The sequence below is a fragment of the Psittacula echo genome (assembly GCF_963264785.1).
Source record: "Psittacula echo genome assembly, chromosome: Z".
Taxonomy (NCBI): domain Eukaryota; kingdom Metazoa; phylum Chordata; class Aves; order Psittaciformes; family Psittacidae; genus Psittacula; species Psittacula echo.
Genome location: NC_137742.1, coordinates 82,604,609 through 82,624,558, shown reverse-complemented (window position 1 = coordinate 82,624,558; position 19,950 = coordinate 82,604,609). Strand labels below are relative to the sequence as shown.

General features: G+C 54.9%; 1 protein-coding gene across 9 annotated transcripts in view; it reads left to right on the top strand.

The window, feature by feature from the left end:
• Window positions 1-8,518: 8,518 nt before the first annotated feature.
• Window positions 8,519-19,950, top strand: part of PAX5 (paired box 5) — a gene marked incomplete at its 3' end in the record, with an annotated part of 139,514 nt that continues 128,082 nt past the window's right edge. For 8 of the 9 annotated variants that reach the window (XM_080638024.1, XM_080638023.1, XM_080638022.1 and 5 more), the window contains exons 1-2: window positions 8,519-8,962; window positions 15,810-15,975. In XM_080638024.1, coding sequence (XP_080494150.1) covers window positions 8,917-8,962; window positions 15,810-15,975 — 212 coding nt within the window. In that variant the 5' untranslated portion in view covers window positions 8,519-8,916. Of the gene's footprint in view, window positions 8,963-11,460; window positions 11,966-15,809; window positions 15,976-19,950 lie in introns of those variants that run through there. The other variant, XM_080638020.1, reaches the window with a different exon arrangement.

Below are 19,950 nucleotides of genomic sequence, written 5' to 3'. Positions count from 1 at the left end.
GCAGTATCTGGAGTTAATGAAATAGATTTCTGTATTGTTCTTAAAGTCTCCAGTTAACTACAATTCGCTGCGTGATGATAAAGAGCAAAGCTCTTTGTCATCTGCTCTAAACACAGCTCCTGGCCTGCAGAACTGAAGTGAATGCAAATAAAGAATAAGAAATTACACCAAAAATACCTAAGGAGAGGAAAAAAAAAACCCCCTGTCTCTTGTGGTAATTGTTCTCAATGGAACACAAGGACTGAAAACAGCCATGATGTGTTGGTGTATATATATGAAACAGTACACATTGCTCACATCCCACATGGACCATTCTTTTGCAGCTCCTCTGTGTGATAGGTTCCACCCAAGATCAGTATGTATGGCACTGGGGAGCAGTTGATGGGGGGAGGTGAATGAAACTCCCAGCTTTGGAAACAGCAGAGGTGAAAGAAAGGATCCCTGGGTCAGCCAGGGTTTGCTCACACAGCACTGGACCCACAGCAGCTTGAGGCTGCTGCTGCCTTTTTGAGCATTTTTTTAAGCCTGGTGGTTTGAAACACTGCCCAAGAGCATATCCAGGGGAAAAAAAAATGTTTTATTTTATGTAAGTTATGAGGAGGCTAGTGGTTCGCGTGCAGGCAAAATGCATTGAGAGCAAAAGGAGAGAAGTTGATTCTTGAAATAAAAAGGCAAGAAACATTCCTGACCTTTTTAACTAAAATAACTGATAAAGTACAGATAGCAAATGTGGTAAAACTTTTTTGGTTTTATGTTTTTTTCCTTGCTGGGCAATGGACTTTTTTCTCAGCCTGCTGTTAGGCAGAGAGCACCACAGAGTGCTGCACCGTACAGCCCAGAGGGTGAGGGGCAGTATTTTTGCCAAAAGTGGGAGAGCAGAGACAACGAGGAGCAGGAGGCAGCTGTTCCAGCCTGTGAGTATGCTGGCAGAAGCCAAAACAAGAGAAATGGTCCCTGGAAAAATACCTGTGCTGAGCAGAGGTGGTGTTGCAGTGAGAAGCAGTCGGCAGGCTGGCATTACTGCAGACCAAACCATCCACTGGCCAACTATCGTGGAGTCATCTTGACGATGGTGCAATTCACAGGGCCCGTCCTGCTGCCACAGTATGGACATTTCCAGTTGGCCAGCTTATCCAGCTGGATCCAAGGAGGATGTGGTGATGGAAACCCTGAGCAGCAAAACAGAGGAAGGAGAGCAGAGCTGGCAAGAGACATAATTACCTTTTTGAGCACCACAGCCAGAACATGTGACCTCGGCATGGGCCCAGCCAATATCATTTGCTCTTTCCTGGCATCTGAGTGAGCCTGGCTGCAGGTGCTGCACAGGGAAGCCCCAGATTGCCCCTGTGAGCTGCTCTGCTACAGCCCTGCATGGCTCATCACTGCCAACAGATAGCCCCCTCCACCCTTCCCCAGACCCCCTCCCTAGCCATGTGCCCCTGTGTTTTCCCTTCCAACAGTATTTGTATTTGTCCAGTGCAGCATGGGCAAGTTAAGGGGGTTATTGCACAGGGCAGGCTTTCCAGGATGGGTATAAATGATATGTCTTCTGACAGTTCAGCTCCCTGGAGACCACTGCAGTGCAGAGGTGATGGGACAGAAGGGTGCAAGACCTGCTTTTTTTGCTGCATCTCATTCCTGAATGTGCATGGCCATGACGTGCAACTGTGCATGTGAAAGGCAGACCCACTGTGAGAAAACTTACTCTGCCATGCAGGGGCCTATGGAAGTGTGTTTGGGTATACATATGAACAGAGATAAACAGCAAGAGAGGTTCAGCCTCTCTCTCAAAAAGGTGTCAAAAAGACATCTGCTTGTTCACAGTAATGGGGGGAGCATCTGAGTTACTCTTGGTGATGCTCTGCAATACTGAAATCTGGCAAATTGCTGTGGATAAATCATAGAGTCATACAATCATACAATAGTTAGAGTTGGAAAGGACCTTAAGATCATCTAGTTCCAACTCCCCTGCCATGGGCAGGGATGCCTCACACTAAACCATGTCACTCAAGGCTCTGTCCAGCCCAGCTCTGAACACCACCAGGGATGGAGCATTCACAGCTTCCTTGGGCAACCCATTCCAGTGCCTCACCACCCTCACAGTAAAGAATTTCTTCCTTATATCCAATCTAAACTTCCCCTGTTTAAGTTTGAACCCGTTACCCCTTGTCCTATCACTACAGTCCCTAATGAAGAGTCCCTCCCCAGCATCCTTGTAGGCCCCCTTCAGATACTGGAAGGCTGCTCTGAGGTCTCCACGCAGCCTTCTCTTCTCCAGGCTGAACAGCCCCAACTTTCTCAGCCTGTCTTCATACAGGAGGTGCTCCAGTCCCCTGATCATCCTTGTGGCCCTCCTCTGGACTTGTTCCAACAGTTCCATGTCCTTTTTATGTTGAGGACACCAGAACTGCACCCAATACTCCAAGTGAGGTCTCACGAGAGCAGAGTAGAGGGGCAGGATCACCTCCTTTGACCTGCTGGTCACGCTTCTTTTGATGAAGCCCAGGATACGGTTGGCTTTCTGGGCTGCGAGCGCACACTGAAGCTGGCTCATGTTCATTTTCTCATCGACCAAGTCCTTCTCCGCAGGGCTGCTCTGAATCTCTTCTCTGCCCAATCTGTAGCTGTGAAGGTTGTCTTGTGCTTGTCCCAGGTCCTGGTCACAGCACTCAGTTAAGAGATAAGTCCAGTACCCCAGGGTGTGCATCCCACCTTGCTCTGCACAAACCCTCCCCAGCCTATGTGTCTAACCAGGGTTTTACCCAGAGCTGCTGTGAATGAAAAACTTCCTGGGCTGTAATTGCATGGCCTGTGGCTTGAAAGTGTACAAACAATTTCATCCAAGCTAGTGCACTGTTGCTTTGAATATCTGCTCTGAGTGTATAGTCCTTGCTGCACAAGGGCTCTGGTGAATAGCATGATAAAATGCATATTCAAATGCTCCTGCATTTTTCAGTCATGGTTCCTAAAACTATGGAAGGAAACCTCTCCACCAGCCATTGAAAGGTGGTGGTGAAAACACCTACCTGAAGCACATGCTATGATGTATCTAATAAATATTCAAGGGAAAATTTGAAATCTCTTTAGAAGCAAAGTATGTTAAGACAAAAAGTCTTTTGGCAGCTGGGATTTACAGTGGCATCTATTTATGTACATGGCAGCATGTTGACTGAGAGATTTACTTAACAATCAACCAGCTAGCCAAGGAGGAGCAGGAGAATATTATACTGTTTCTGTAGGTTTTAAACACCCAACCTAGAGAGATTCTGGACAGAGCGGGACTCTGAATGCTGTCCAGTTTCTTATTTTGGCCATTTACTTGAGCAGAGTTAATTATGTGTTTGGGGGCTGTGATCCAATACCCTTTTTTTAATCAATAGGGGAGAAATGGGTTATTAACATGAAATCTAATCTAGGAAAGATAACAGGTAATATCCTGGTTATGTCTCCTTTTGAGCTTTTGATTTCTTAACCTCCTATTTTCTGCTTGCAGTTTCTGGACACTTTTATGTCTAGCAAAGGGCTCTCTTAATCAGCTGTATTTTCCTCTTCGCTGGCAGTTGTTGGAAGAAGACTATTCAGTGATTTAACTTCTATCCTCCAATCTACAACTTCTCCCAGCAGTTTCTCAAGGCAAAGGGATCAATTTGACCTTTGTCAATGTTTTAATAGCAGGAAACACAAAAGTTACAGCACAGGATGAACTTGGGTTGAAATTTTTATTCTTGGCTTTCTCAAGAGAAGCTGGAAAAGCAAGCATTGCATAGTAGAGTCAATTGCTTTCCAGCTAGAGCTCCCATTAAAGAATACTCGTTCTTGGTGATTTTATTTATTTGTGGCATAGACAAAATGGACCCCTCTTTTCAAAATATCCATGGGAGGATGCATTCAGAGAGAGGGAAGCGAGGCTTGTACCTGAGCAAGCTGTTCCTTCAAGCAGAGCAGTAGCCTGTAGCAAGCTTCTCCACTGCGCTCCATGCAGAAGTTAGGTTACAACCTGCCCCTGAGGGCATCTCATTTGCCAGGTACCCAGGGGCACTGTTAAAGTTCAAGCTCAGCGACAAAGGGTGGACTTTGAGGGTGCTTTTTCACAAAAGGTCATTACTACAGCTGCAAAGGTCTGATTCCTGCTCCGTGCTCTGCACAGACCTGTGCATTCCCTGGGCGCACTGCTGCACCTCCCCATACCTCCCATGTGGCAAAAGGGCTCAGCAACCCTTCCCTTACCCCACTTTCCCCTGGCTCGGCTGTGGTCTCCAAATTAGGTAGGAGATTCCACTGCATCTGAAACAAGCGCTTTGCCTTCCCAATGAGGCTACTGGGATGCCTTGCAGGCTGGAGGATGCCAGCTTTGCTGCTGACAACAGATCACACTCTTCCGCTGGATTCAAATGAGGAGCCATCATGCAGGAGCCGAAGAAGCTCTACAGCCCAGCATGCTGCACCCCCAGGAGGCCAGGCCTCTGCTCTACCATGTCACTGCAGTAATCTCAGATGATACAGTGGGGTTTCTCACAGAGCTCTTAGGAAGAGGCAGAAGCTAGCATCTGGTGTGGGTTGGCCTCTCTCAGATGCTGGTTCATTTTCAGCTGTGCACATAAGCGTGTCACCAGGCAGAAAGTTCTGCAAAGTTGACTCTTAAAACCATGTCTTTTTAACTATCAAAATAACCGCACTCCAGATCAGTGAAAGTGACTGAGAGAAGGGACTGAAACATTCACTGTGGCCCTGAACCCTTCCACACTAGACCGATAAAACAGGTTTAGGCTATTCATTGCTTTGATAAACCAGGATGGTCTTCTGCTTTGACATAAATTCATTGCTGAAAACACAAGCCCTGGTCACTGTATGGCTGTGGGCTGGAGGAAAAAAGTGCCGGAGGCACAGCAGCAGGGTGGTGAGGAGCTGTCCTCAGAGTGTGGGACAGCAGAGCTGTAGCTGCTCTTTCAGAAAAGCCTTTCATCCCACGTGGTGCTCCCTGCTGCAGCACAGCAGCAGTTCTCCCTGCTGAATACACCCAGCAAGGCCCTCCAGCATGCTGCTCACCACCATGTACCACCGGCAGCATTTTTGAGTCAGCAGTTAGTGGTAGGTGAGGGGAGAGCAAAAGCTGTAATGCATACTGACTGAAAAAGAGAAGTCTCTCTGCATTTCCTGCCCTCTCATGTTCTCAAAAATACAACCCCCTGGTTTTGTCAGCTCTGCCACTTTTGCTCTGCCCCCTCACTGGACTGACCAGACAGGGATACAGAGTGCTGACAAGACTGTCAGCATCTCTCCCCATTAATCTCCAGTTGCTAGATTGTCATCTTGAGGGAACAGAGCACATCTTCCATGTGGGCCATCAAGCAAACTCCGCTGCTGATGGGACACCTCTTCTCCACACTATCATCTTTCAAGCTTTATTTTCTGACGCCTTCCCAGCGACAGCTCTCTAAAGATTGGTATTACATGATGCTACCCCAAGTGCTCTCAACTTTACAGGACTGCTCATCTAACATCTTTTAAATTACTTCAGTCTAATTAGCACACCCATCTGAGAGCTCTCTTTTACCTTTGGGAACATACTGGGCCGCATCGTCACTAGATCTCCCACACTGTGAATTTAAAATGTCAGACCTCGGAGGAGCAGCAGACTGTGGCACTGAAGAGAATCAGCGGCTATTTCTAAAACAGAAATCCCCCTCTCCTGTAATCCTGCAGAGACTGAGTGGCAGATCATCACTTGTAGCAGTGCTCCCCCTCTTCCACATTTGGCACTGGCATGTCATAAAGAAATGTGAGAAAACGCAAAAAACTTTAAAGGTAGCAGGAGGCTGCAGATGCTCTGTGCTCCTCTCTGCCTTTCCACTTCCCCCAGATCACGATTAACAGGGCCTCGGGAAACAGAGGCTGTCCAAGAGCAGACAGGTTGTCGGGGTCAAGGAAACTCCCAGGCAGTGCTTCGGTGCTTTGGCTGTTGGGCCGAGCCTCGAGCCATGCCTGGCTTTGCAATACACACCTTTGGGGGTTATCCTTCTCTGTCCCAAAGGGATGCGTTGGAGATAAAAGGACAAAAGGTTAGGCCGTATTCACGATCCCCTGATCACTTTTGAGAACGCAGGCAACAACAGCAGCCCTTGGAAAACTCCAAAGAGATTGCTGCTGCCCCCACCGTTTCTCTCCACTCAGCTTTCATCTCCCTTCGCGGTTCCGAAGGCGGAGCACTACTTCGGAACACAGTCTGGGACGCGCCGGGCCCGGGGTCTCTCTGGTTGCCGCCGTGCTGGGTGGTGGTATTCCCCCTCCTGCGTCCTCCCTCCGGGGGTCCCGACGCGACGTTGCACAACGCGGAGACCCGCCTGAGCATCCCGGCAGCATCCCGGCTGCGTGGGGTTAGCGGGGGGCTTTTCCCGGACGTCCGTGGGGCGCAGGTTTTTCATGTCCAGTCTTAAATCACACCTCGGTGTCGGGGTAGGGGTGGCAGGACGAGCACCGGCGCCCCGCGGAGTCGCTCCGCGGCCCCTGTGCTGCGGGAATGCTGCAGTCCGGAGTCCCGCTCCCGGGAAGGGGCGCCGGGCTGGGCCCGGGAAAGTCTCATCGCCGGCGTTGCACGCCGGGACGGGCCTCCGTAGCTGCCCGCGGCAGCCTTAGCTCTGTTTTCGTTAAAGCGATCGCGGGGATGTCCGATTTGCCCCGGGACCGAGTCCCTGCAGCCGGGGAGCGGCCTGGAGTCAGAGCCCTCACAGCCCTCAGGGCAACGTGCCGCCGCCGAGTCGGGGCAGCACCGGAGCGGGAGAGGATCCCGCGGAGCCCACCTGAGTCGGCGCCGTGCACGGCCCTGGCACGCGCGTAGAGCTAGGCTGGGCACCGCAGCAGCCCCTCGACCCCTCTCCCCGCGCTTCTCCTCTGGCCAGGGCCAGCGGGAGGGTCCGCTGCCGAGGCGGGAGCCCCGCGGCCTGTTTTTAGGATAATAAAGTGGTTTTCGTTCATTTCTTTGAGTGAGGGCGGAGAACTCCCGGCTCCTCTCTGCTCCGGGGCTGGCATGGCCAGGAGAGGCTAGGAGCGGGCAGCGTGCGGAGGGACAGGGGTTGCTGCTCATTCCCCCGGTTTGGGGAGCTGTCCTCTGGCCAAGGAGCAGGGCCGGGCCGTCCCAGGCGGCTGTTCTCACGGCGCTCCGCAGTTGGGGCAATACCGGCGCAAAGCGGACCCCGGCCGCTGGCTATTTCTGTGTAAGCAAATAACTGTGGAGAAAAGTTGGCGAAAAAGGAAGCAGAAGGGAGAGAAGCAGGAGCCGGGCTCCCTCCAGTAGGGCGGGCGGTATTCCGGTGGGCGAAAGAGCTGCCCGGAGCAGCCGTGCCGCAGGTCCTCAGATGCGACGGAGTTCGAAGAGGAGGGATGAACAGAAAGGAAAAGGAAGGTTTTAAAGACAGTCGCGCCCATGTCAGCTCTCGGGGATCGCGGGAAGAGGCGGCCGGGAGAGCCGTTACAGGCCCCACGCCCGCAAATCCGGCCCCGTCCCACCGTCCTGGCAGGGCCAGGGCCGAGATGACCCGCCCCCACCCGCCTTGTCTGCCCGCAGCCGTGGTCCCCCCTCAAGCTGCCGCCGCTCGCCCCTGCCGCGGCCACTCCGGTAAGGGAGAGAACCCACCCGCGTCCCCGACGGCGGCCTCCTTGTGTGCGCGGGATCCGTGGGAGAGGGGCGGGGCGGTGGCTTGGAAGGCCGCGGGTGCGGTGGGTGCACATCTGCGGGCAGAGGAGGGCGAGGGGCGCAGCGCGGGCAGGGAGCCGCCGGCGGGACCTCCCGCCGGTCGCGATTCACGGGAGGCGCCACGGGGCCGGTTTGTTTTGTCCTTTGGGAAGGGGAGCGCCGTTAGTTTTTCCTCGAGTGCTTTACTGAAAAATAAATCTGTGAGCGATCGAGGCCTCGTGAATTCTCCCCTTTCCCTCTCCCCGCCCTCACCGGAGCCTCCGAGGTCCGCAGTACGCGGCCGTGGGTCCGCCGCGGGGAGGTTACCGGCTGGAGGCCTGTGCGCAAAAGGGAGGTACAGCGGGAGCCCGAGCTGACGCCCCCCGCACCTGCTCCTGGGTCGGGAAAGAGCCGTTGCGGCCCCTCAACACCCCCGTTGGGCCGCTGGCCCCGGCCATTGAGCTCCGCTTCGGCCCGAAGGCTGTCCGTCAGGCGGGGGTCTGCTCTCCGCCGCCCCCCCCCCCGTCACTGGCGGCCAAGTCACTATCCCGCCCAGGCGGGGAGCGCGGCCTCGCGGCTGCGGCGCCACCCCGGCCCGGGAAGAGGAAGTAGGTTCCGCTGAAAAGTTGGTGACGGGCTGTGGCTGGCGGGTCAGAGCGGGCAAGTGCGGCTGCCGCAGCAGGTGCTATCGCTGCCGGTGCTGCCGCTCTGCAGCAGCCGGCGGAGAGCTCGGGGGGCGGCTGGCTGCGAGCAAACTTTGGTTCCTGCTACAACAGATGTCAGAGTTTTCTTGGATTTTGGCTGCGTCTGGGGACATCTTGTGATGTTTTAGAGAACAGGACATGATCTCACATGGCGAGGAGCTCTTTAGTTTCTTAATCATTTCACGGTTCCTTCAGAGGCTGTTTTCCACCTAAAACGTTTAGTTTCAGCTCAGTGATCAGCTGCAAAAGCTCGGCGGGGAGCGGAAGAGTTGAATTATTCCAACCTGCGAAAGACCCTAAAAAAAAAAAAAAAAAAAAAGGAGTGGGGGGAAGGAAAAAAAAAAGGGGAAGAAAAAAAGAGAAAATAAAGAAGGAGAAGAAGAAAAAAGAGCAAATAAAGAAGAAAAGAAGAAAAAAGGAAAAGAAAAATAGAAGAGAAAACAAAACAAGAAAAGAGAAGGGGTAAAAGGCAAAAGGAAGACGATAGTAACACGACGTGGGAACTTTTCTCCCTGTCCGCCTCCCAAGTCCTGAAAAGCCGGGATGGATTTGGAGAAAACCTACGCGACCTCCCGGGCCGGCCGCACAGGTGGGACTCGGGGGCTCCAGGGGCTCCGCGACACGGGGGACGCCTATACCCGGCGCGGCCCGTCACGCGGGAGCCGCGCCACGGGACCCGGTTGGGTGCGGCGGGGCCAGGGTCGGGCCGGGTCCGGGGAGGGCGGATGGGCCGGTGCCCTGTGGGGAGCTGCCGAGATACTCCTCGATCTCCGCGGGGCCTCTCGGTGTCTGCCTGGCACCGGGACTGGAGAGCGGCCGCGAGAGACCCATTTTGGCGGACCCGCGAGGAACGCGGCTGTGGCGTGCCCGCGAGGCCGGCGGCGGGCGCCGTGGCGGCCTGGCGGCGCGGTGGCGGAATGCGATTTCGAAGCGATCGATGGGGCCTTTTATTGGTTAAATCACCTGAATAATCGTTTAATCGATAAAGCATTTTATGGTTGCGCAGCGTACGCCCCGTGCGGCGGGGCGGCCGGGAGGGATGCCCGCGGTGGCAGCTCTGCCCAGGTGGGGCAGCGCGGGGCCGTGAGGGCTCTCTCGCCGCTGGCAGCGGTCACCGCCGGCGCCACCGCACCCCTGCGGGTGTCGGGCCGGGAGAACTTCACCCGCGGTACCCCACGAGGGAGGAGGGGCGGATGGAAGGATGAGGACACGGTCGAAGACCAACAGGGAGCGGTGTCTACCCTGCCCGTCCTCGCTTGCCCTTCCCTCAACTGCTGAGGCCGGCGCGTCCTCTCCAGTCCTTGTCCCCACCAACCTCGGGGTGACTCCCCCCGGACCAAGGTCCGAGCGGCGCCGGGGCCGAACGGCCGGACAGTCCCTTGCTGCGCTGTGGGGCTACAGAGGAAACCCCGCTGGCCACCTCCGGCCCCGCTCTCCGCGCCCCCGGAATGGCCGGATTACCCTGTCCTGGCCCCGCCGTGGCTGCTCTACCGCAGCGGCGGGAGTTTCGCCTTCAACGAAAACTCGCTGGCGGCTGCAGCTACCGCCATCCCCCGTCGCCGACGGGGGGGCCGTTCGGCCTCCGAGAGCGCGGCGGGGGACTGGCCCGGGGAGGGCGGGCAGAGTTCTCTCTGCGCCCCCTTCCAGCGGCGGCTGTGGGCCCATAGCCGGGTGCCGGACGCTCCCGGCGGTGTGGCAGCCAGAGGGTATGGACGAAGGCGGGGGCTCGGCTCCGTGGACTTCCCCGCGCCCCTATGATCACCCGCAGTGGCGCGGGTGCGGCCCGCGGAGACCAGCCAGACCTGGAACTCGGTCTAGAGGCCGCGTCACCGGGGCCGGGAGCTGTATCTCGGCGGCCGGAGCGGGAACCCGTCGGCCTAGGACGCGGTGGACCCCGCCCTCCTGCGCGACCTTTCCCGGGGCCGCCGCGCTCCACCGCTACCGCGGACAGCGCGGCAGGGGAGACCTCGGCCCGCCTCCTTCGCGCCTTCACGCAGTATTCAGGCTCCCGGGCCGGCGGCGACCCACGGCCCCGTGCCGCGCCGTCCGGCCGCCGGGGAGACTGGCGGTCCCGGTAACCTCCGTCAGGACGTGGGGAAACCGACGCCCTTCGAGGGTCCCGTGGAGCCGATATACGCCGCGCGCCCGTCGGTCGTACCGCGGCTGAGGCGGCCGTCGGAGGTGCCGGGCCACACCTCCCCCACCCCCGACCCCTAACCAGGATCCCGCACGCACACGGTCTCGCGTGGCTGCGGCCCCGCCCTCAATGGCTTGCGGCCACGCCCTCCACCGCGATTGGCCCGGTGCCCGCCAATCGGGCTTGGCACCGCCCGGCGGCCAATGAGGGGCGCCGGCAAGTTAACTTTTGCGATTGGCCGCTGCTGTGAGTGACGGCCGATCCCCGCCCGCCGCCGCCCGCCGCTGTCCTCCCGCGCGGTGCTGAAGCACCGCCCTCCGCAGCTCCTCCGCGGGCCGCGCGCGGAGGGCCGGAGGCGCGGGCGCGGTCCCGGAGGCGGGGCCTGCGGCTGCACAGAAGCCCCGCCCCGCCCCGCGCGCCCCCGCTTGGCCCGCCCCTGCCCCCGCCCCGCCGCCCGCCACAACCCCCGCCGCCCGCGGAGGGCCGGCAGCGCGCCGGGCGCAGCGCCCGAGCCGGGCAGAGCCGCGCCGCCCGAGACCCGCTGCCCTCGGCGGCGGCAGGGGGCGGCGGCGGCGGGCCGGCGGGGGCGATGGCCGCGCTGCGCCAGCGCCCCAGGTCGAACGGCGGCCGCTGACGGGGCGCCCTGGTCCCGCGGGGCCGCTGTGAGGCGAGGCGAGCCCGGCCCCCGCCCCGCTCCCCGCCCTCTCGCACACCTTCCCCCGCCGCTGCCCTCGCCCACCGCCGCCCCTCCTGGCTCCGCGAGTTGCTGCGAGCGGCGCGGCGGGGGGCGGCACAGCTGGAGCGCGCCGCCGCCCCGGGACCGAGCCCTTCCGACGGACGGACCGACGGACAGACGGGGCGCCCGCCGCCACCCACCCGCCCGCCAGCTCGCCCGCCCCGGCCGCCGCCGCGCAGCCGCCGGCGCAACCAGCACAAAGAGCCGTCGGGCAGGCAGCGCTGGGATCCCGCTGCCGAACCGAGACGCTTGCCCGCCCCGCGCCGCCCCGGAGCCAGGTGCCGCGATTCGGCGGTCGCCCGGAGAGCGGCCGGGGGTAAACGCGCAGCCATAGGCTGAGGGTGCTGTCTGCCCCCGACGGAGTGGCTGGACGCTGCGGGCGGCGCGGGGAGCCGCTCTGTCAGATACCGGGCCCCGCTCGGGGCGGGACTCGATTATTTTTTTTTTTCTTATCCTTTTTGGGTTGAGTGATTTTTGCGGTGTTTTTTTTTTTTTTTTTTTTTTTTATTTTATTTTATTTTTATTTTATTTTTTCTTTTTTTTTCTTTTCTTATTTTTGTGTTGGTTGGTTTTATTTTTCGTCGCCTCGGCTGTTTCCTGGGCTTCCCTCTCCAGCCCGCGAGCCGGTGGCGAATCGGGACTTACTCGGCGAAGCAGCCCCGCTCGGACCGCCCCGATGGAAATTCACTGTAAGCACGACCCGTTCGCAGCGATGCACAGTAAGTGGCCGCCACTCCAACTTCACCAACACGCCGCGACGGGCCCTGCGAGATCGCGGACAGCGCTGCCGCGCCGGGGTTTTGGTTCATTGCTGTCCGCGGGGCGGACCAAGATTCGCAGCAGCCGTGCTCCGTGGGGAGGGCGGCTGTGTGTGTGGGCACTTTGCTGATGGACGGACAGCGGTGGGATGCGGCATGACCACGCACTCCCATTTAGACCGTTTAGTACTCTCAGTTGTAGCCGCCACCGAAATGTGCTTGTGCACGGAGACGGATGTACACACGCATTTGCGTGTCCGTCTGCGGTGTCCACGCGCGTTCGTTTCTATCGATAAGCGTGTGTATTTATGTAGTTTTTTCCGTCCTAAATCGAATCTCCGGGAAAAAAGTCGCCCGGTGTTACCGACGAACGGAAAAGTTTTGTCTATGATACTCTCCCTCTATGTCGACATTTTGCTATTCGTTAATTCAAACTAACGAAACAAAAACCAATTATAATAGTAATGAAAATAAAGAAGCAAACAGGCACCACAAAGGGCGCGCAGCGTCGCTGGAGGGAGGTTTTTGTTCCGTGTTACCGGTACATCATGGGTAGGCGCAGCGGCTTCGCGGAGCTCGGCCGCGGAGGAGCGGACGGGAAGACGCGGCTGAGGTAACAGGTCGCGGACTGCCGAGATGCGTCGTGCTTGAGAGGTCGGGCAAGACTTGTCCATTAGCACAGTGTTATGTGAAATGACATCTTCTCTCACGGTGAGTTAAACGCTGCATTACGGCTGCAGATGGCGAGGGAATTTAAGGTAGAACTAATCTCATTTCCTGGTGCACCGCACCCCTGGAGTTAAAATAAATTTGTTTGCAGGATAAACCACCCAGCCGCAGGGCTGGAGATCTCCCTCCCTCCGTCTTCCTCCGTTGGTCTCTCCGCGCCCCTGTGCCTCTGCCCGCCGTTTCAGAGGGTGCCTGGGCGATAACGGGCTGCGGCAGTCCTCGAGTAAACGGATTGTCCTTCCCGCGGCATGCGGTGCGTCCCTCCCAGCATCTACCCGAATTTCGTTTTTTACAGCAAACTTTACGGATGGGGAGCCCGCGGGGGGGGAGGGCGGGGGGGGGGAGCCTCTGCCCGCCCCGCCGCGGGGCCCGCGGACTGCAACCCACGGAGGACAGGGTACCCAGGCGGGAGAAGCCGCGGCGCGTTTCGCCGCCGCTTCCGTCATCCGCAGCCCTGGAAAATCGATGCCCGTCGCTGGAATTTAGGAGCAAAACAGAAGTCAAGTCACCGCCACCCCTCCACTCCCCCACCCTCTATCACGTTCCGGACCCCGGCAGAATGGGGAGAGAGCCCAGGGCCGTTCGCCGCCTAGGGACCCCCGGACCCGCGGCTCCCCAAGGCAGGGACGGGGCATAACGCCAGTGGAAGAGGAGCGGGGAGCCGGGCATCGGGGAGGGCTGCCGCCGGCGGGGAACCAGAGCTGGCGGCCAGGAACGGACCGTCCCGGGCTAGACCTCGGCCTCTCCTAGCGCCGGCATGGTCCCCGCGGCTTCGCCCCCGCGCGTGAATAGAGCCCGGGCCCGGGGGGCAGCTCCCGGGGATCGGCCGCCCCTCAGACCAGCTCGTCCGCTGCCCCGAGGCTCCCGCCACCACGACGGATTGTGGGTAGTCCCGGCCTGCGGAGCGGGAAGCGGAGCCACGCATCTGCCCCGCTCCCTCTTCCACGACCCGGGCCGGGGCCCAGGGCCCAGAGCCCAGTGCCCGCCGCTTTCCGCAGCCCACTGGCCCGACGGGGCCCCCGGTGCCCGCCCGCAGCCGTGCTGGGAGCGCCGCGGCCAGCTGAGCGGGACCCGGCGCAGGTAGGGAAATGCTCTTGGCGCCGGAGCCGATTCTCGAAGCAGTGGCAGGTTTGGGGAGCGGTCCCTCGGCGCGGCTGGGAAGAGGCGGCGGTCCCAGCCTTTGTTTCCCCAGAGCTGGAGGGTCGGTGTGTCGCCTTGGGCAGACCCGGGCTCTGCCGGCCTCCTTGGGCTGGAAACAGCCTACGGCGAGAAAATCAGCCTTTTCCCTAAGGAAACGCATGCCTCAATGCTCCCTTTTCTTTATTTCTCCCCCTCCCCCCCTTCTTTTTGTCTGTCTTTCTCTCTTTCCTTTCTCTCTTCGTCTCTTTCTCCCAGCGAGTTTCTCTGTTCTACTTTCCTTTCGTTCCTTTCCTTCCTCTCCTTCCTCCCTTCCTTCTCCTCTTGCTTCCTTTCCTCTCTTGCTTCCTTTCCTCTTCTGCTGCCTTTACTCTCGTGCTTCCTTCCGCTCTTCCTTCGTCTCTTCTCCCATTTTCCCTTTCCCTTTCCATCTCCTTTCCCCTCCGCCCCCCCATCATCGCCCGTTCCCTGACCACCACCACTGGATCTTCCCAGTCATATTGGATGCACAGTGTGTGATTTTGCACAGCTAAAGCCGCTGATGGGTGACAGTTCGCCACAGCCTTAAGGAGTTGTTCCCCTACACCGTCTTCTTGTCCCCGTTCTGGCCGCGGCATAATCACAGCCCCGGTGTGATCTTACCGCTGCCGGCATTTCCCCGGCCCTCACCGGGGTCTGCTCCCCTGCCCGGGGCTGCAGGAGGGGCGCACCAGCCCAAGGCCAACTCTGTCTGTCTCTTGCAGCGATGCAGGCAGAGCAGACACTTGTCGGCTCTCCACAGGCTGAAGCTACCTTTAGCAATCACATATTTCATGTGGATTCATTATGTGTCCTGACAGTTTTAGAAGGTGTTTGCAAAGTTTGACAGCAGTTTATCAACGGTAAAATAACTAGATTTAAATAAAAATAGCCTATATATATATATTTTTTTTTTTTTTTTGTAACACCAAGGCATTTGGCTTGTCATCTTATTCAGTACCATTCAAGCCCTGTGCAAATAGAGTTTTTGTATTATTTTTATTCCAGAATTGGCATCTGTACTGCCTCTGTTGCTTGTTTTCAGCTTCTCTACTCCCCTGTAATCAAAGTAGTTTGGATGATAAACAACACGAAGTTTAATTGTATTACTTCACTTGGTACATGGGATTATTACATGTTCCTGAGTTTTACGCAGTTTCATTGCTTACTTCCTTCCGTGTTAATCCAAGTGGGTCCTGTTTCCCACAAGATACATGGTTCACTTTGTTAAAAGTGAACAGTGAAAATCTGCTTGAAAAGGAATAGTATACTGGGCTTGCCTGAATGTTCATGTTTCGTTTGTGGGATCATAGTATCTGCCAGGACTGCTGTAAATTATAAGAGCAGAAATCATGCTCTGACATATTTATTTCCTTTTTTTTTCTCTTGATTGAGTCAAGGTACCTGGGAAAAAAAAAAAACCCAACAAAAAACCCATGTATGTAATTTAAGGTATCGCCTTCTGTGCTTAGATACAGTGTACTTGCTGAGCGATCACCCAGGTGTGTTTTCAGCTGGTTTCCTAGCCTCAGACTTATGAGCTGCCTCTTCTCCATGGGGCAGCACTGGGCTTGCCCCCAGAGTTGCGGTCGGGTGAACGTGGCAGCTGGCATTGGGAGGAGGGTGGTGGATGTCCAGAGAGCTGGGCACCTCTGCGTGTGGCTTTCTGGGGCCATTTTCCTACAAGGGACCTGACCTGCATTCTGGCGGGAGAGTCCTCTGTCTGGCGAGTGACATTACGGCAATGCAGACTGCTGCCTCCATGCTTCATGTCCGGGGAAGATCGGCTGGACAGATGCTGGGGAGGTGATACCGAGTGCTGGGCGGTGCTGGGGGTGGGAAGTCTGGCCTGCAGAAACGTCTGAAACACTCACATAGCTCTTTTTCTCATGCCCTTCTCCCCCTTCCCTGTGTGTTTCAGGACATGGAGGCGTGAATCAGCTGGGGGGTGTTTTTGTGAATGGCCGCCCCCTCCCAGATGTTGTTCGCCAAAGGATCGTGGAGCTCGCCCACCAAGGGGTCCGACCGTGTGACATCTCCCGGCAGCTCCGTGTCAGCCACGGCTGCGTCAGCAAAATACTTGGCAGGTAAAGGGGGGACTACGAGTCTGCTGTGTCCATCAAAAGTGTTAGTGCCGGTCTCTGAACTGAAGGCTGCAGGCAAATGGAGAACAGTAGAAACCTCAGGAAACCAGCCCAGTGAGTCGAGGGGCTTCCTGACCACTGGTGGTTTTTACGTACCTGATGTGAAGGGAAAGTGATACTCTTCATATGTGTGGTTTGCCCCTTCCACAGTTTCTTATAGGTAATTCTACAGCAAAGCACAAAATGCTATGTGATGTGTATTCACTGTATATACAGCATGTATCCTTTGTCTGTCTGTTCTGAATGAGTAGAGACATCTGGGAGTCATCCTCAAAAAATGCAAAAAAGAAATAGAAGTTGTGGAAATCACTTGTTTTACTTTCTGAAGACAACTCTCTTTTAACAGTAATACTATGTATTACTTCAACATTGCAGGGTGTTCATTCACACAGGCTATTTGGCAATCTGTCCCACTGTTTAGTTCAACATCTTTTTCTACTTTTGTGCTGGACTATGTTCTTAATCAGAGCACAGAATACCATAAGTAACTATTAACCATCTTATTTTTGGCTATTTTGGGAGTAGTGCTCTGATCAGGCTGGAGCCGTTCGAACCACTGAGGCAACAAGAAATGAAAACTCTGATTTTGTATGATTTCCTGATTTTGTTTTAAAATTTGACATAGATACAGGTCAAAAATACCGTTATTTCTTCCCTGTATCTCATGGAAAAATCTGAACATAGTCTGTATAAACTACAGTGTTAAAATGGTTTTGGGCACCAGGTATTCTGAGGTACTTGGGCATCTAAAAAAATATTTTGTTGTTAGAACATGTTTTTTTGATAATCTGGAAAGTTAATTCCTGAACTATTTGCTAAACTTTCACAGTTCATTGTTTAGAATTTTACTGTTTTATTTTTACCTTTTGCTTCTCCAATTTTTAGAGAACTTGCTTTTCAGGATATAGCATAGCTGCAAAGACTGTTAAAGCAAATTTTTTTGTTGTATCATGCGGAGGATCTGCTTGGATTAGCAGCATTTACGGTCTCTCAAAGGCCATTTAAGTGTTCGGGATCAGACTGACTTGCCATAGTCATAGGCCCGTGATTTTGTAGCTGTTGGCACTCTTTTCCCCACAGCCCCTTCTCATCTCTACTCACACGGAGCCTTCACAGCCCTGCATGGCGCACTTTGAGAGAGCTGTGTGAGCCCTTGTGCAGGTTACACTCAGCATCCCTGCTTTTTCCCTCCTGCTTCCATTGCAAGGAGGTATGTTCCCCTGCAAGCTATGTGTGTGCCTGCCAGTGTAGTTTTAAGGTCATTGATGCCTTTGCTATTCTAGAGAGAAAAACTTTCCATGGGCTTTACGTGAGACCGACCTGCCCATCATGGGCTGTTTAACTCAGTTACTGGTTTACATCTGCTGCCGGCACATTGCTGGCGTGGTTCGGCTGGTGATGCTCTCTGCTGCAGCAGAATCACCTGAATTTCCCGCCAGGATCAGTGCACAACTAAGAAGCAGACAATTTATTTACTTACCAGGCAAATGTCCAATTATTTCACTTTTGATAGTTTGAATAGATCTACCACTAGATGTATTTGTACTATATAGCTAAGAGTGAGGCTCCAGAGCTTTGTCATTAAAGTTGTCAACAATAAATTGGAATTTCATAGCTCATTATTTTCATAACTAATAATTACAGTGGATAAAATGTCACTGTAATTGCAGCTCTCTGTGTGTGTGTGTGTGTGTGTGTGTGTGTGTGAAAGATGGGGATCCTTGTGATGATAAATCCCCACATTTAGGATTCTATAGTCAGAATTTGTCAGTCCTTGACAGAGTCTTGAAAAACCTCCAGAGGCAGGGAACTAGCAGGTGCAGGGCAAGTGAAACTCCCACCCTCATAGAAGGGTACCGCAGGGTGCTCATTTTTCCCCTGCATTGGCAGCTTGCTGGGAGCAAAGGGCCTGGACCTGATGTGCGTAAAATGAAGCCAACTACGACCATCCTTGCCTTTAAGATGGAGATGGGAGTCAGGGATGTCCATGCTGTGCATCCTTGCAGGCCTTCTGAATGTACCCAGGTGCATTGTTCAGGTGGAGGGAGGTGTCAATGGCACCACTGGGTGAGAGTTGTCCCCTGTTGCAGGGAGCTCTCCTGACTGCCTAGGGAGAAGGGCTTGGGCCTGATCCGGCACCCTCCCTAGCGAGGCAGGTCTTTTCTGCTGATGTGCGAGTGCCTTTGCAGGGCTGAGGTGGGGAGGGCTGGCAGGTGGGCAGTGATTTCAGGATTTGGGAGTGGAACCCCTGCTGTCCAGAGGGCACCAGAGCTTTGTCCCCTGGTGAGCTCACCGCTGCCACAGTATTGTGTCGGTGAGGGCCTTTGCCGTTGTGGCGTTACCTACCAGGGTGAGTCAGCTGCGGGAAATGCCGTTTCACCTGTGCAGCCATGGCTTCCCGAACTGCTGCTCTACTCTGCTGGGCTGCCCTGCATTGTGGGGTAGTTACCAGAGGTACCATGCCATGGGGCAGTAGGGCACTGTTGGAGAAAACACTAAAGAACATTTGTATAACATCCATCGTTTTTGACCAGAACTAAGAAAATTGCAAGATATTGTTTGGAAGCATTCATGGTATTTTCTGGCTTCCTTTAACACCATCCTGAAAGGAGAAACAACAGCAGGAAAGATTTTGAAGCCAGAGGTGTGAGGTTTTAATAGGTTTCTTCTAGTATATTTACATTTCATAGGTTTATGTTCAGTAGATCTGTGCTTGCCACCATGTTGTCATGTCCTCAGGAAGCACAGGGGGAGCTGAATTTTACCCCTTCTGCTCTAAAGCTCACTACCAGGCTGTGTTTAGAGGCACCAGGAGGGTTATAATCCATCTCTGACACTTGACGCTTTCCCTTGCTATTACTGGTTAAATGTATTAAAACTGGTGTTAAAACTGGTTAAGATGGCTCATGGATACAGGTAGATCTGAGTCCACATCTGCATCCAGAATATTTGAAAACATGTACAAACAATGCAGTGTCAGTCTCTTTCAAGGAATTTTAGGCCCTGCACACAGAGTCCTCCCCGAAAAATTGAAAACAGGTAGCCTGGCAAGTAGCCTGGCAATTTGATGAACATGGTTGTGTGTTACAGTGAGACAGACACTGGCTGTGCAGCCTGTTTGTGTTCTGCTCATGTTGGACCGATTGGAGAATTTTATTTTTTTTTTCATATGATGGGCATGTCAAGTAGCTGCAGAGAAAACACATTAATCGGCACTCTTTAGTTTCTTACTTCGGGGGTCTTTTCTGCGCTCCCTACTAGAAATACAGGCATAGAGCACTGAGTGGACACATTTAGGCTGCTGAAAGTGTGTGGCTTGGTGGGCGCCTGGTTGAAAGTCTCATGGATCCATGTCCTGCTCTGTGCAGAAGGGATGTGCCAGATCGGTGGGGCAGTTGCTGCAGGTAGGCACAGGGTTTATTTATTTCTTGTTTGCTCGTGAGAAAATTCACAAGATGCAAAGATGATGCATGTCAGAGAGAGCGCCTTATGCACTGTGCTCCCTGGCAGCACAGCACAGAGGAGCACGATCTCACTCTTGGTCTCCATTCCAGCCTTCAGTGGGTAAGATATGCTGCTCTTAGCAGCATGTTCAAGGCCTCGTTTATTAAAAGGAAATACTTGTGGGGCTGGAGATCTCAGCTGCAATTTAGTGTTCTTTCAGTGCTTTCAAAAGCACTGTGTGATTTACATGTGAACAAATACGGCAGATTTCTGTCAGTGGGGGGGTCCAGTCTTCTGCCTTCCCCAGCATGGCATCAACAGAGCTGCTTGTGTGGGTAAAGATGCTAAACCTGAGGAAAGGCTGCAGGACTGGTCACAGAAACCAACCCACATCAAAGCGGGGACAGCTCTCTTTTCCTTGAAGTTTGCAACTGAATCTACTGAAAACATAATGTTAAAAAGAATGCATTTTAA